General features: G+C 51.3%; 1 protein-coding gene across 1 annotated transcript in view; it reads left to right on the top strand.

The window, feature by feature from the left end:
- PTPRG (protein tyrosine phosphatase, receptor type G) overlaps nucleotides 1-14,411 on the top strand; it is a 654,131-nt gene that overhangs the window by 561,454 nt on the left and 78,266 nt on the right. The window contains 4 exon segments of the mRNA XM_023754062.1: nucleotides 2,577-2,761; nucleotides 5,682-5,790; nucleotides 11,734-11,783; nucleotides 13,496-14,270. Of these exon segments, the coding sequence (XP_023609830.1) occupies nucleotides 2,577-2,761; nucleotides 5,682-5,790; nucleotides 11,734-11,783; nucleotides 13,496-14,270 (1,119 nt within the window).

Raw genomic sequence — 14,411 nt, 5'->3', positions numbered from 1 at the left:
AGCACCTGCTCCCCGGCTCCCTCCTCACTCCAGTCCCCCAGGATCTGGCTCAGCTGAAGCTTGAGGGATCTCTGCAAAGTGCAAACCCGCCTGTGTCCTTCTCTGTTCACGTCTTTCCTGTGGCTTCTGGGTGCTCTTAGGATGAAGACCGGACGTTTCAGCTGGGCCTCTGCGGCTACCACTGAGCTGCCCGGTTTCCTCCCGCCTCTTTCTCTGAGCCTTGGCCCAGGCCTGGCTTCCCTCAGCCCCTCAGGCCCCTCCCTCCCGTGGTCCCTGGGCCTGCCCTCCCCTCTCCCCCTGACTCAGCTCCCAGGGTGCCTTCCGCAGTCTTCCCCAGGCCCATAGCTGGGTCCACGCCTCCACGCTGAGCTTGGACAGTACTGAGTGCCTCTCCTCCCCTCCGTCCTCCCATCCAGGAAAGAATATCAGCTCCACGGGTGGGATCCTTTGGGGAACCCCCATCTCCCCGTTTAGACTGCTGGTTCTCAGCCAGGGGTAATTGCCCACCCCCAGCCCCTGCCCTGGGGACATTTGGCATTACTGGGGGCATTATTGATTGTTATAATTTGGGGGGGGTGGTGCTAAAGGCATCTAATGAGTGGAGGCCAAGGATGCTGCTAAACACCCTACAGTGTCAGCCCCCCAAGAGCAAACAGTATCTGGCCCAAATATCAATAGTCCGAAGGTTGAGAGACACGGCCCCGACTCCGTGCCCAGTGGTGGCAGGAACCCCAGGGGCTGGGAAAGCGCACACTTGCAACTAAAACGTCGCTATTAAAGGCTGACCTGATAGCTCAGCCCTTTGGTAGGTGGCCTTTGGTAGGTGGACATAGAACCTGTGTCCCTTCAAACCTGCGCCACAAGGAAGAGGAAGGAGGGTGAGCCTGGCTTTCCTGTGCCCACGTCGGGGAACTATTCGTTGCGGTCCTCCTGGGCCAGCCCTTGTGTGTGTGTGTGTGTGTGTGTGTGTGTGTGTGCGCGCGCGCCTTTGCTTTATTTAACATCTCCTTTTAAATTTATTTCCTCTGATCTGCTAACAGTGGTGTTTGATCTACAATTTTAGTTGGTTGGGGTACCCCACAGGTCCAATGGCCTGGTTTCTACAAAAAAGTCATCAAGGGAAAAAGATCAGGTGACTATGCTAGATTAAAAGAGGCTAAAAAAGCTGCCCTGGCCGGTGGCTCAGTGGGTCGGAGCATCGTCTCGTACACCGGAAGCTTGTGGGTTTGACTCCTGGTCAGAGCATATACCTAGGTTGTAGGTTCAGTCCAGGCAACCTATCAATGTTTCTCTCTCACATAGATGTTTCTCTCTCTCTCTCTCCCTCTCTCTCTCTCTCTCTCTCTTCCTTCCTCTCTCTCTAAAGTCAATGAAAATGTCCTCAGGTGAGGATAAAACAATAAATAAATAAATTTTTTAAAAAGAGACTAAAGCCTTATATAAGGAAATGCAACTCTGGTAAGGGGGACATGGCTATAAACAATCTTTTGGAGACGATTGGGGGAGTTTGAATACGGGCTGTGCATCAGATAGTACTATTGAATTACTGTTTATGTTCTTAGGCATGATCGTGGTTCTAGGGTTTTGTCTTCGCTCAGGTTGCTGTAACAAACTCCTATGGGCTGGGTGGCTTACAAACAACAGAAATTTGTTTCTCAGGCTCCCGGAGGCTGGGAAGCCCAAAATCAGGCCCCACAGGAGCCCTGTCCGGTGAGAGCCCACCTCCTGGTGCATAGTGCTGTGTCCTCACTGTGTCCTCCCCAAGAAGGGCGGGGAGCTCGCTGGGACCTCTTTATAAGGACACTAATCCCACACATGAGGGCTCCACCCTCATGACCTAATCACTTTACAAAGCCCCACCTCCCAGTGCCACCACATTTGGATTAGGTTTCAACGTGAATTTGGGGGCACGAAACACTCGGTCTCTTGCAATCAGATGGGGAATGTCCTTAGTCTTAGGAGAGGCAGGGTGAGCTATGAAGGAGTGAAGTGTCAGGGAATCTGCAACTCGCTTATGATGCCTTCGCAGGAAAACAGTTGTATGTGTGATTGTGTGTGTGTGTGTGTGTGTGTGTGTGATTGTGATTGTGTGTGTGTGTGTGTATGTGATTGTGTGTGTTGAAAGAGGGAGGGAGCCCTAGGTGGTTTGGCTCAGTGGATAGAGCGTCAGCCTGCGGACTGAAGGGTCCTGGGTTCAAGTCCAGTCAAGGTCATGTATCTTTGTTGCAGGCTCCTCCCCAGTCCAGACCCTGGTCAAGGCTCATGCAGGAGGCAACCAATCATTGTGTTTCTCTCACATCAATATTTCTGTCTTTCCTTCTCTCTTCCACTCTCTCTCTACAAAAAATCAATGGCAAAATATCCTCAGGTGAAGATTTTAAAATAATAATAATAATTTTTAAAAAAAAGAAAGAGAGAGGGAGGAGAGATGTGGCAAAATGTTGAGGGCAGGTTCAGGCGACGGGAGTGGGGTGTTGTGTGTTGCTCTGTCAGGTTTCCGGGGCTGGGCTCTGGGGACACAGGCCGGGCCAGTGAGGGTGTGGTGTCCGCCCACTGAGTTTGCCGTCTGCCTTCAGTCTGCAGCTCCCCGCCCATCCACATGAAGGTGCAGCCCCTGAACCAGACGGCGCTGCAGGTGTCCTGGAGCCAGCCCGAGACCATCTACCACCCGCCCATCATGAACTACATGATCTCCTACAGCTGGACCAAGAACGAGGACGAGAAGGAGAAGACCTTCACGAAGGACAGCGACAAAGACCTGGTAAAAGTCGGGGTGCCTGCTGCCCTTGCAGTGAGGAGAGGGACTCCCGCTGCATCTCTGCCAGGCACTGCAGGCAGGCCCCGGCCTCACGCTGCCCCAGGGCATAGCTCCCGGTGTGGACCGTGGCCGAGCCTGCCTGGGCCCCATCCGCCCTCACACTCACCCCCCAACGCCACCGGAAAAGCTAGTTCCTTTTTTTATAATTGGGCCCTTTAAACGGACTCCTCTGTCTTTCATTCTATAGAAACAGAAAGCTCTGTTAAGGCCTTTTCATCTGACAGGGTTTTGTGGATGCGAGATGCTGTGTGCATGTGCAGCAGACTCTGGCCCGGGGAGCAGTGTGGAAGGACCCGCTGATGTTGCTGCAGCGCTTCCTCCTCTTGCTCTTTCCCACTGTCACCGCCACCATGCACTGCCCACTGCCCACACTCCCCTTCCCATCGGATCCCCTCACCTTCCTACCTGGGGGATCCCTGGGACCATGTCATGTTTAGCCTCTGTTCTCAGTCTCTCAGACACTCTGGCATCTGACCTCACCGTGAGCTCCTGTACAGTTCCACACTCTCCGTAAAACGTGCAGAAATGTTTAGTGGCCAACACCCCAGCAAGCCCTTCTAAGCAGATGTTTGTAGCCGCTCTTCTTCCCCTGTGAAAGCAAAGCCTCCAGCGAGCACTAGTCTTCACGTCTCTGCAGAGAAACTCAACGTGACACAGTCAGATTGGAGCGCCTCTGCTTTCATTGTTAATCAAAGGCGGGCTCTGGAAGAATGACATCCGTAACTGTGTGTGCACGTGGCAAATGCAGTCGCACCGAGTGGGATTCTTAATGATCATTCCCACTTCTTCTCCCAGCACGGAGTCCCCGGGGCCCATTCCATCAGGGATAGAATAAAACCTGGCGTATTCCTTTAGATGAAGATTCTTTTTCTTCATTTTCACTTATATTTTCAATTTCCCCACTAGACATAGTTATCTGGGTCCCATTAGGGGACGAGGAGCTTGGTGAAATCAGAGAGGAACCTACCGGAAGTTCCCGAGGTTGTGATGTGTTTTGACCTTCCTCTTGTCGCCCCTGGGAACCCACGAGGGGTTTTCTCTCTGAAGTAAAGATGGCTGCATTAATCAGCAGAAGCCGCGTAGACGCTCAGGCGGGTCTTGTTCTAAGTGAAAAATAATTAAACACAGGAAGATGAATAGATACTGGCTTGGCGTGAATTCAGTAAATCCCTGTGTCGGTGGAGCGGGGACTTTGCCCTGAACAGGAGACGGGGTCAGAGGCTTGGAGGAAGAGGCGTGAATTGGGTTCAGAGAAAGGGAGCGATGCAGAGAAAAATATGCTCTAATTGGAAGGTCTTTTTTTTTTTCCTGAGAATTTCCAGGGGTGGCTAGTTTCTTTGGGGACACACAAGATTAATTTTCTTAATTCCTCGGGAAGCCAAGTATGCTGACTTAGCAGCAACAAAACTGTTCTTCAACTGATGGTTGCTGTGGCCTGGAAACCTCAGAGGAATATGTAAGGTCAGTGCGGCCTTTTCCAGGTCACGTGCCTCTTCCCCATCCTCCTATAGGCCTGGGGGCGGATGTTACCGTTAACCTTCTCCGAAAGACATACATGAGGCTTACAGTTCACTAAGGGGACGTCACCTGCTGCCCTCACAGGAGCCAGGGGCTAGGCCGCAGCAGCAGGTGTGGCCATGGTACCACTTAACGCCCGGTCAGAGGTTTCGGCGGCTGCAACGGGAAACCCGCCCAGCGGTTAAGCTCCCAAGGCTGCTTTTGATACTCAGCCCAGAATCCACATTTCAGTGGCAAGACATTCATCCATTAGGGAAGTCTTTGGACTCAGTTGCTTTTTTTGTTTGTTTCTTCACAAAGCAAGCACTGTCTGCTTTTCAGGTACTTTCTCTTTTCTCATTTTTAAAGGCCCTGGGAATAAAGCTCTGAGGAAGGGGGACCTGGATTTGGCAGGTGTCTAATGACTAGGGATTGGCAAACGTTTTCTAGAAAGGGCCAGGTTGTAAAGATTTTAGGGTTTATGGGACATAAGGTTGCTGTGGCAACAACTTAACCCTGCCATTATAGATACCACCGTAAAGGAATGGGCATGGCTGTGTGCCAATAAAACTTTATTGACAAAAACAGACAGGGGGCCGGATTTGGCCTGTGAGCTGGAGCTGGCCAGCCCTGTGTTAGACCAGGGCCATTCTTTCAGTGATGTGGTGGGGGCTACGTATGAACAGGTTTCCCTGGCCTGTGTCACCTTGCTTTCACAAGGACCCTGTGAGGTCGCTGTTTCTCTCCCATTTTACACGGGAGGGCAGCAGAAGCCAAAACCGAGCCCCTGGCCCAGGATCAGCCTGTGAGTGGGTGAAAAGGCTGCATCTCACCTTTCCTGACCGTTAGCCAGGTGTTCTTCCTGGCATTTTGCCCCGTATTACCCATGGAGAATGTATGACAAGACCGTAACACTGCAAAGACAGGCATGCAGACATCTTGATGCAGATGTTTAAACTCTGCCTGGCTCTGGAAAGCAGTCCACTTGGTGATTCGAGAGGCCGTCTCGGGTAAATAATGGCAGTCTATCAGGGATATTAGTGGTGGAAGGAGTCCAAGACTCGTGAGTATAAAGGGGGCCTAAGACACAGGCCGAGCCTCAGTTAAGCATCGGGGTCCAGACTGATTTGGTTCCGTCTTATCCTGCACATTTCAGTGTTGGAAGCAGATTCCCAGGCCAGGTACTCTCTGACCACTCTTCCCTTCCAGAGGGAGCCTTTGGTCCATGGGAGCGTCGTGTCCAGCAGGTGTTGCCGTGGCAACACAAACCTGAACATGGTTCTTAACATTACTTTAGGTTTGGCTTAGAAGGTGGGCATGTGCTGGCCTCCACACCTGCTCACTGCTCTTCTTTCTTCACCTACAGAAAGCCACCATTAGCCATGTCTCACCTGATAGCCTTTACCTGTTTCGCGTCCAGGCCGTGTGCCGGAACGACATGCGCAGCGACTTCAGCCAGACGATGCTCTTTCAAGGTAAGGCCGGGTGCCCTGAGCCCCGCCCCTGGTGCTTGGTTTTTCCTGCTCGGGGGCTTGGGAGAAGAACACAAGCCTGGCCTAGGGATCTGTGGGGCTTTAAATCCCGCCTTTTAGAGTTTCATAGGCCCGGAGAGGGAGGAAGAGGGAAGTGGTGATTTTTACTGTCCTTGTGTATCTGGCTGTGTCAGATCACAGAACCCCTCTTGGATCTAGCGTGACCCTAGAACCAGAGCCCAGACACACACCGCTCACCTTCCAGCTGGCGAGCCACACTCGGGCCCTGCTTGCGGGACCTTTGAGCATCTTGAGAAATAGGTATTTGTTCCTGTGCATTTGGGGGACTGGCAGAAAGTTCTAGGGCCAGGGCTGGGTGAGGCAAGGGAGGCATTCATCTAGGTGCAAAATTTAAAGGGCTGCAAAAAACGCGGTAATTAAGACACATGATATTTTAATGGAATATTTTTTAAAAGCAAAGTCAATTAAAACAATTCATGAACATCATATCAGAATTTTAAATAAAGACAGGAATTCACTCTGACTTACTCGCTCTCACCTAGTTATTTTCAAACCGTGTGCTAGGAGAAATTTTAAAACATGCAATGCCTGACAAATTAGGGGCACTGACTTCCTTTCCCTTAGTTTGTCAAATAAAAAAATGAAAAGAGCCAACACAACCATGGCCGTCCTGTGTGAATGAACTAAAATTATACCTATTTTCTTGTCAGATTGGTAAAAATATATTTTTTGTGGGCTGCAGAGTTTTAGCAGTTAGTTTGTGTGTGCCAGGAGATGAAAAAGATGGACAGTCACTGCCCCAACCCCATTCCAGTCCTAGTTCCAATAAAACTTTATTTACAAAACCGGCTGCCAGCCTGTGGGCCATGGTTGCGGAACTGGTTTGCGATGTGGGCTTAGGCCAGCATGGAGGGACCAGGGCGTGGGCTTCGCTCGGCCAGACCGAGGTCCTCCCCGTGAGGCCCTCCTCTCGGGTCCTCAGTTTCAGGGAAACCTCCTACCAGGCCAGTGGTCCTTCCCCTTTTTGAGTCCTGTATCTGGTGAAGGCGTTTCCCTGGAAAATGCCAAAACTGAGCATTTTCAGGGGCCCTGGAAAGCCTGTGGGACCGGCAGCAGCGTTGGCTGAAGCCTGTGAGAAATGCCCATCCGGGTCCCTCCCAGATCAGTCCCCTCAGCATTTCTGGGGGGAGTGGGGGTGGTCTGAGTCCTAACCACACGTCTGGGTGACTGGCAGGCACACTGAAGACAGAAGCCCCGGTTGAGAACTGGGGCCCTGGAGGGAGGGCCCAAGTTTGAGTCCCGGCTGCACTTTGTATTTCTGCAAACCTGAGCATGTTTGTTAGCTTTTCTAAGCTTCAGTTTCACAGTCCGACACGTGGTTGTGTTAACGGTGCCGACCTCACAGCATCCTTACGGAATGCCACGGGCTGATGCCTGTCAAGTAGTTCGCATAGTGTCCCTGGTACCAACTATGAATATCCCCTTACTGTTAGGTTTGATTTAAAAAGTACCAAATGCTAAACCCCGGGTAAGCAGCCCTCCCGCCTAGATGCCCTCCATAAATCCCTTCCAGCCCTACCATTTCGCATTTAGTGTTTAAATGTTCTTTGCATTTAATGTTCGCATTATCTCATCCTTCTGTTTAAACTAATTGAAGTTAGCATGCTGTCTTTCTTCACAAATAACTCATGCTTGTGTGCCCACCTGGGCTCTGAACACGTTGGCCCCTTGCCTGTGCTGAGGAGGGAGCTCAGGCCACGGCCAGGCCTGTGCCGGCCCCGGGGAGAGAGAACGGGCCGGAGTGGGCGCCTGCTGCTGGCGGGGCGGGAACCTTGGACACACACGTGACCGGGTTGCATGCATCCAGATGTGGTCTCCGTGGGCTCCGACCGGGAGCTGGGATCCGCAGAACTGCCTTTCCTGACTAATAGGCCCCCTGAGCTTGCTGGCTTCTGCGTGGACTTTGAAAAATGAAATGTTTGTAAGGTAATATAATTCAAAAAGGCCTTGTCAGCTACAAGCTCTAAGCGTGGAGTATTTAAAACGTCTGATCGCAGGGCTTGTTGAAATGGCTGCTGTCTCCAGTGTCCGTAGGCTCCTCTGCTCAGCAGTGGACGTGAGCTCGCTCCCTCTCTGTGCTGTTTGTCCCCACAGGGGGACGAGGGGCACGGACCCTTCACTCCTCCCACAGCGGCTTCGGCAGTGCCCCGCAGCATCCAGGGGGAAGTTCATGAAAACGAAGTCTTAGTGGAACCAGCCGGCTGAGCCGAGGAGAGCTATGAGCAGTAGAGGCCAGTGGACAACACTAATCGCAGGACTTCAGCTTGAACAGGGAAAGGAAAAAGCTTAGAGAATTTATGGGTGCCTTCCTTGGGTAAACTTCACCTGTGGGTTGTTAAAAATATATTTTGTTAATATGAGGAAGCCACATGGAATGTTTTCCTTATCGTAGTAAATATGCCAATATTTATGTTCTAAATATGTTACATTTACCTTACTGTGACCAATGTAATAGTAATAATACAGAGTGAGTCACAGTTACAGAGCGTTTGCCCATAAGTTGTGTCATCTGACCTCATGGCAGGTGTAACACGGGCGGTATTTATTGTTCAGAAGGGAAATGGTGCTGGGGCAGGTGAGCAACCTGTGAAAAATCACTTGGCTGCTACGCCAGGTCTGGATTCCTTTTTCCAGAGCCGATCATTTCTGCACAGCAATGGACCGTCCCCAAAGAGTAAGCATCAGCCACGTGCCCCAGTCTCCAACAAACATGTAACATCCTGAGTTATTGTTCAAAGCCTCTCTGTAACTCTCTACAGTCACAGAAAATAGGGATTCCTGAGATTCTGTGTGAGCCACAGGCCTGTAGGCAGCCTGCTGCAAAGCTGATGGATTCTCTCTTAAGATGATCCTATATAATAAAAGCCTAAGATGCTAAGTGTCCTGTCGTCCAGTTGGCCGTTCAACCAATCATTTAGCTAATGATATGCTAAAGCCGCTCAACTGTTCGCTATGACAGGCACTGACCACCAGGGGGCAGACGCTCCAACCAGTAGGTTAGCTTGCTGCTGGGGTCCGGCCTATCAGGACTGAGCAAGACTGGCTGGACACACCCTAGAGCCTTCCCTCGGCCCCTCCCTGGCTGGCCAACCTCCCATGTCCCTCCCCAACCCCGATTGTGCACTAGTGGGGTCCCTCGGCCTGGCCTGCGCCCTCTCACAATCTGGGACCCCTCCAGGGATGTCAGAGAGCCAGTTTTGGCCTGACGGCAGAACGATTGGTTGCTATGACACACACTGACCACCAGGGGGCAGACACTCAATGCAGGAGCTGCCCCCTGGTGGTCAGTGCACTCCCTGAAGCCAGGCTCATGGGTGGTGAGCACAGCAGCGGTGGTGGGAGCGGGACTAAACCGTCAATCAGACATCCCCTGAGGGCTCCTGGATTGCGAGAGGGCACAGGCCGGGTTGAGGGAAACCCCACCCCACACTGAATGCACGAATTTCGTGCACTGAGCCTCTAGTTTTAAATTAAAAAGTAAAATACACGGCGGCACAAAAATCTCCACTTTCAGTCGGAGACAGAGTCCTAGGTCCTGCCATGCAGCCGAGGTCTGATGCTGTGTGCACCGGGAAAGAAGGGCTGCGTCTAAGGAGAGCTTAGGGGCAGTGCCCTGTCATTGTCTCTGCCCCTGAGTCCCCTTAGGCCTGTGGACCAGGTGAAGGGAAAGGGGCTGTAGGAATGTCCTGGTCACCACAGCCAGAGCTGTCCCCGCTGGAAATTGTTCAGGATTAATGAGAAGCGGGCCTGCAGGTGGAGTGGCTGCGGAGTTGGTCGGCCTTAATCAGAGCCTTCAGGAAGGGCAGGCGAAGCAGGTCTCCTGGGAACTTTTGTTCCGTCTTAACAAAGGGAGGTGCATGTGCAGACCTGTCTGAGGCCTCCGTGCAGCACCACCGATGGGGCAGCATAAAGGAAGGTGGGAGGTCTGCTGAGTCCTGGCCGGAGCCCGTTGCTTCCTGGGCTGCCTCCTGTGACCTGGTGGTGGTGACTTCTCCAGTCTGTTCTCCATTTGTCCCTTTGCACCGTTCACTTTCTGCTTTGCAAAATGAATGCATGGTGAGGTCAGGGGTTGCAAACTCGGGTGCCCGGGGCCTGGCAGGGAACATGGACAGAGGAGGGAGGATCGTGGGTGGGAAAGAGGAGGTCCTGTGCCACTGAGCAGGGTGACGGACAACTGAGCAGGGGGGCGGACACAGCTCCGGTTGAATGTTGTCCCGCAGGAAGGCGAGCTCAGTTTGGACAAATATTGTGATTTTTCAGGATAAATAAGCCAGAATCTAGGATTTGTTTTTTAGATGAAAGCAGTTCAGTGCTTACAAACTTACTGTATACAATGGCAACAAAGTTATTTTTTTTTTTAAATAGCTTGCAGGCCAAACAGAAGTTATGTTGGTCACCTGCCACCTCTGGTTTAGATAAAAATAACAGCAGGCTCAAATGTTTTTTATTGTGGTATTTAGCATGTTTTTTGCTAATTTCTCAGGGCCATGTGTGGTATAGGAAGCAGACTTTTAGTATATGTAGCCCTATTGGTTTTTTAGATAAAGACAAAGACACAGTTTGGTATGTCCTTTTTTTAAAAAGTTATATTGTTTAGCATTATTCACGATAGCGGAAAGGTGGAAATAGCCCAAACACCCACCAGTAATGAATGAGTAAATAAAATGTGGTACACGTACCATGCAGTGTTGTTCAGCCTAAAAAGGGATGAGATTCTGACACTGCGAGGCACCGTGAGGACACTGTGCTAAGTGCAATAAGCCTGTCACCAAAAGGCAACCACGTATGACTCCAGTTCTGGGAGGCGCTAGAGCAGCCAGACTTCCGGAAACGGAGTAGAATGGGCGTTTCCGGGCTCAGGCGGGGGAATGGGGAGGTTTAATGGCGAAGAGTTTCAGGTTTACAAGATGAGAAGCCTGCACAGCAGTGTGGGCCTACCTAACGCTACTGAACTGTGCTCTGAAAAGGGGTTAAGGTGGTAAGTTTTGTGTTATGTTAAAGTTTTCGTGTTATATTGTTTAGTAATAATCACACATGGGTGAACAGAACTTCAGGAAGGAACAAACACCAGGGCGAGTAATGCGTGGTTAGCATAAAAGAATTTGACCACTTAAAGCAACGATGGATTTTAAAACTTACGTGGAAATAAAATATATGACGATGCACAAAAAGTGAGGTAGGCCAATGGAATTTGAAAAGTGTATATTTCTTCCATTCTTAGGAGGTATTAAAAATGCTAATTTAAGGTAAACTATCATAAAGTTAGGATGTATATTGTAATCACTGAAAGGATCATGTAAGAAATTATAAGCAAAAAGCAAATAGAGAGGAACAAGGAAATAATATGATTCCACTTATATGAAGTTCAAAACTAGAATTCTGACCGAGGTCAGAGTGTGCGTGCCTTGGGGGAAGGGGGTGGGTGTTGAGTGGGTGGGGCACAGGCAGAGCAGCTGGGGTGCGGGAGCATGCCTGTACTCAGTGTGGGTGTAGGTAGGTACACAGGTGTTTACAGGGGTAAACATTAATTGGACTATACCCTTAAGACTTGTACATTTTACTCTATGTAAGCTTTACCTCAGTAAGTCAGAAATCAGTAACAATTCTTAAAAATTTTAAACTAATAGCTTAAGACAAGATTCAGCAAATTATGGCCCACAGGCCAAATGCAGCCCTCTGCGTGTTTTTTAATGACTCACAGTCTGAGAAGCATTTGTTGTTCTTAAGTGGCTGGGAGAAAATCTAAAAAGGAATGATATTTCATTCCATGCAAATTATATGTAATTCACAATTATGTCTGTAAGGTTTTGTTGGAACAAAAACAACAAAATTCATGGTTTACAATGTAATTTCTTTGTTTCTCAGCTAATACCACTCGAATATTCCAAGGGACCAGAATTGTGAAAACAGGAGTGGTAAGTAGGGAATGTTTTGTAAGTAGGTGTTTTGTCCTGGTTGTTAATTTGCATGCAGTTGAAACTGTCACCACGAGGTGGCAGTACGATGTTGTGAAACTGCTTCATGGGGAAAAGTTAAGATACAGAAAAATTTACATTATTCACTGTTTATAATTCAATCCATTAGGAAAACAAGCTGTGCAGCAGAGTTAAAGCAGTAGTGTTATACGGTATAATTTTGTCAAGGTGAAAAATTCTCTGGTTTTTAATTCTTTATTATCTGTAGGGTCATAGGATATAGGATTGCACAGGTCAGCCAGCTCCAAGCCCTTGGTTGGACACACGCTGAAATTCCCAGAGGTTGTCATTTGCCCAAAGCTATGTGGATTTTCAAATTTCCGTAGCCTCAATCAATATCTAAGTTTTCCCATTTCTAGTGCAACTAATAATCATAACAGTGATCACATGGTTGATGATAACAACAATAGCCTAACACTTACTCAGCATTTCCTGGGTTTCAAGCACAGGTTATTTCATTATTTTACTTACTCCTCACAGCCTCCCACAAGATTGGTGTTACTAGTATTCCCCTTTTATGGTTCAGGACACCGAGGCTCCGTGGGCTGTGGTGATGTGCCCAGCATCACCCGGAGAGCACGAGCGGTCTTCGCTCAGCCGGGCTGCCTGACTTCATTGATTGAGTGCCCCCTTGCGTGTGGCATCAGGCATCTCATTAACCAACTTAAGAACTCTACATTTGCTAACTCGATCCTCTTTGAACTACAGAGTTTTCTCATTAAAACCTCGAGATAAAACGATAAAATCTAAGGTGTCCTGGCATATTGTTTTGAACGGATTTCTGGCTGTCAGAACCAACATTAAGCTCAGGACTCGGCGGCCCTGGCTGTTTCCCCAGCTCCCACCCTAGTGCAGCCCCGTCTTTCAGCACCAGGTTAGCTTGGTGGGGAGAGTGAGCTGCGGTTTGGACACAAGCTGCCCTTGACATCTCTGTGCCTCAGTTTCCTCCTCTGTAAAATGGGTGATGACCATCCCGGATGGTGTGGGAAGCCCCGGCACGTTGCTAGCAGCTGTTAAGTGGAGCAGTGATCGCTGTCATGTCCGTGGGCAAAGGTCTTGCCCTGGATAAGCCCAGAGACTCTGAAGGGTGCAGGACGTGGGGTGCGGGCTGTGAACAGGTCCCAGAGCCTGCAGGGTGGCCCCACCCGCGGGCGTGGACGGGACACTCCCCTGTCCCTCTACTTCCTCCCTGTCAGATGGCGGGACCCGATCCAGGAGGGCCTTCTGGACCCAAGAGCTGGGTCTTGTCCACAAGCGCCAGAGACATAAGAAAGCGAGGCCTCCCGCCGCGTCCAGGGCCACCCAATAGCAGCTGACCAGCTGGTGTTGCCAACTGACCACTCACTTGATAGTTGTCTTTCAGCCTAATTTAATGCTTCTCACTTTGGGGCCACTTAGCTCCTCCTGAGCAATGGCAGTGAAAGCTGGGCTTGATCCATGTGCGAAGGGACTGAAAACCATTAAAGCGGAGGTGGCTGTCCGTGGTCACCTGAGTCAGCTTTGGCCCCGAGCTTCGGGAAAGCCCACGCGTAAAACAAAAACCCGCCAAACCCTCTGCGGGTCATAACCAGGACCTCCCTCCCAGCCTAATGACTGACGCTTCTCTGCTTTCTCTTCTTTGTTCCTCCCCCACCCCTGGTGGCCCTTTCAAGCCCACAGCGTCTCCTGCCTCTTCGGCCGACATGGCCCCGATCAGCTCGGGGTCTTCGACCTGGACATCCTCGGGCATCCCCTTCTCATTCGTTTCCATGGCGACCGGGATGGGCCCATCCTCCAGCGGCAGCCAGGCGACGGTGGCCTCGGTGGTCACCAGCACGCTCCTGGCCGGCCTGGGCTTCGGCGGCGGCGGCATCTCCTCCTTCCCCAGCACCGTGTGGCCCACGCGCCTCCCCACGGCCGCGGCGGCCAGCAAGCAGGCGGGCAGGCCGGTCCTGGCCACCACCGAGGCCGTGGCTTCTCCGGCCCCGGACGGTGACGCCGCACCGAGCAAGGACGGCGAGGGCACCGAGGAAGGGGCAAAGGATGAGAAGAGTGAGAGTGAGGACGGGGAGCGGGAGCACGAGGAGGAGGGGGAGAAGGACTCCGAGAAGAAGGAGAAGAGCGGGGTGACCCACGCCGCCCAGGGCCGGAGCCAGTCCGAGCCCACCCCCGTGCCCTCGTCTTCCGGTAGAACTGCCCAGGACGGGGGGCATCAGACTATACCGGGGCCCCAGCGCGACCACACTGCCGTCCCCACGGACCAGCCCGATGACACGAGGGGTGCCCGCCTGGGCGCCGAGTCGGTCACCTCCACCCAAGTGCCCCCCACAGTCACAGAGGAGCCCTACGAAGGGAGTGATCGCAAGAGTCCCGCACTGCCATCTAAAAAGCCCATGTCCCGAGGGGACCGCTTTTCCGAGGACAGCAAGTTCATCACTGTTAACCCAGGTAGGTGGCATCCTCATCCGGGCTCCGTGCTCTGTGAAGAGCCTTGCCCTTTAAAAATAATTGGGTTAGGTGTGCCGATCCAGAATGTGCCAGTGCTCCCGGAATGCCTGTGCCAGGGATGGAAGATGTGTGTGTGTCTGT

The sequence above is a fragment of the Myotis lucifugus genome, unplaced genomic scaffold (genome assembly GCF_000147115.1).
Source record: "Myotis lucifugus unplaced genomic scaffold, Myoluc2.0 scaffold_55, whole genome shotgun sequence".
NCBI classification, from domain to species: domain Eukaryota; kingdom Metazoa; phylum Chordata; class Mammalia; order Chiroptera; family Vespertilionidae; genus Myotis; species Myotis lucifugus.
Note: the sequence above shows the minus strand (reverse complement) of the source record. Positions and strands in the feature narration are given on the sequence as shown.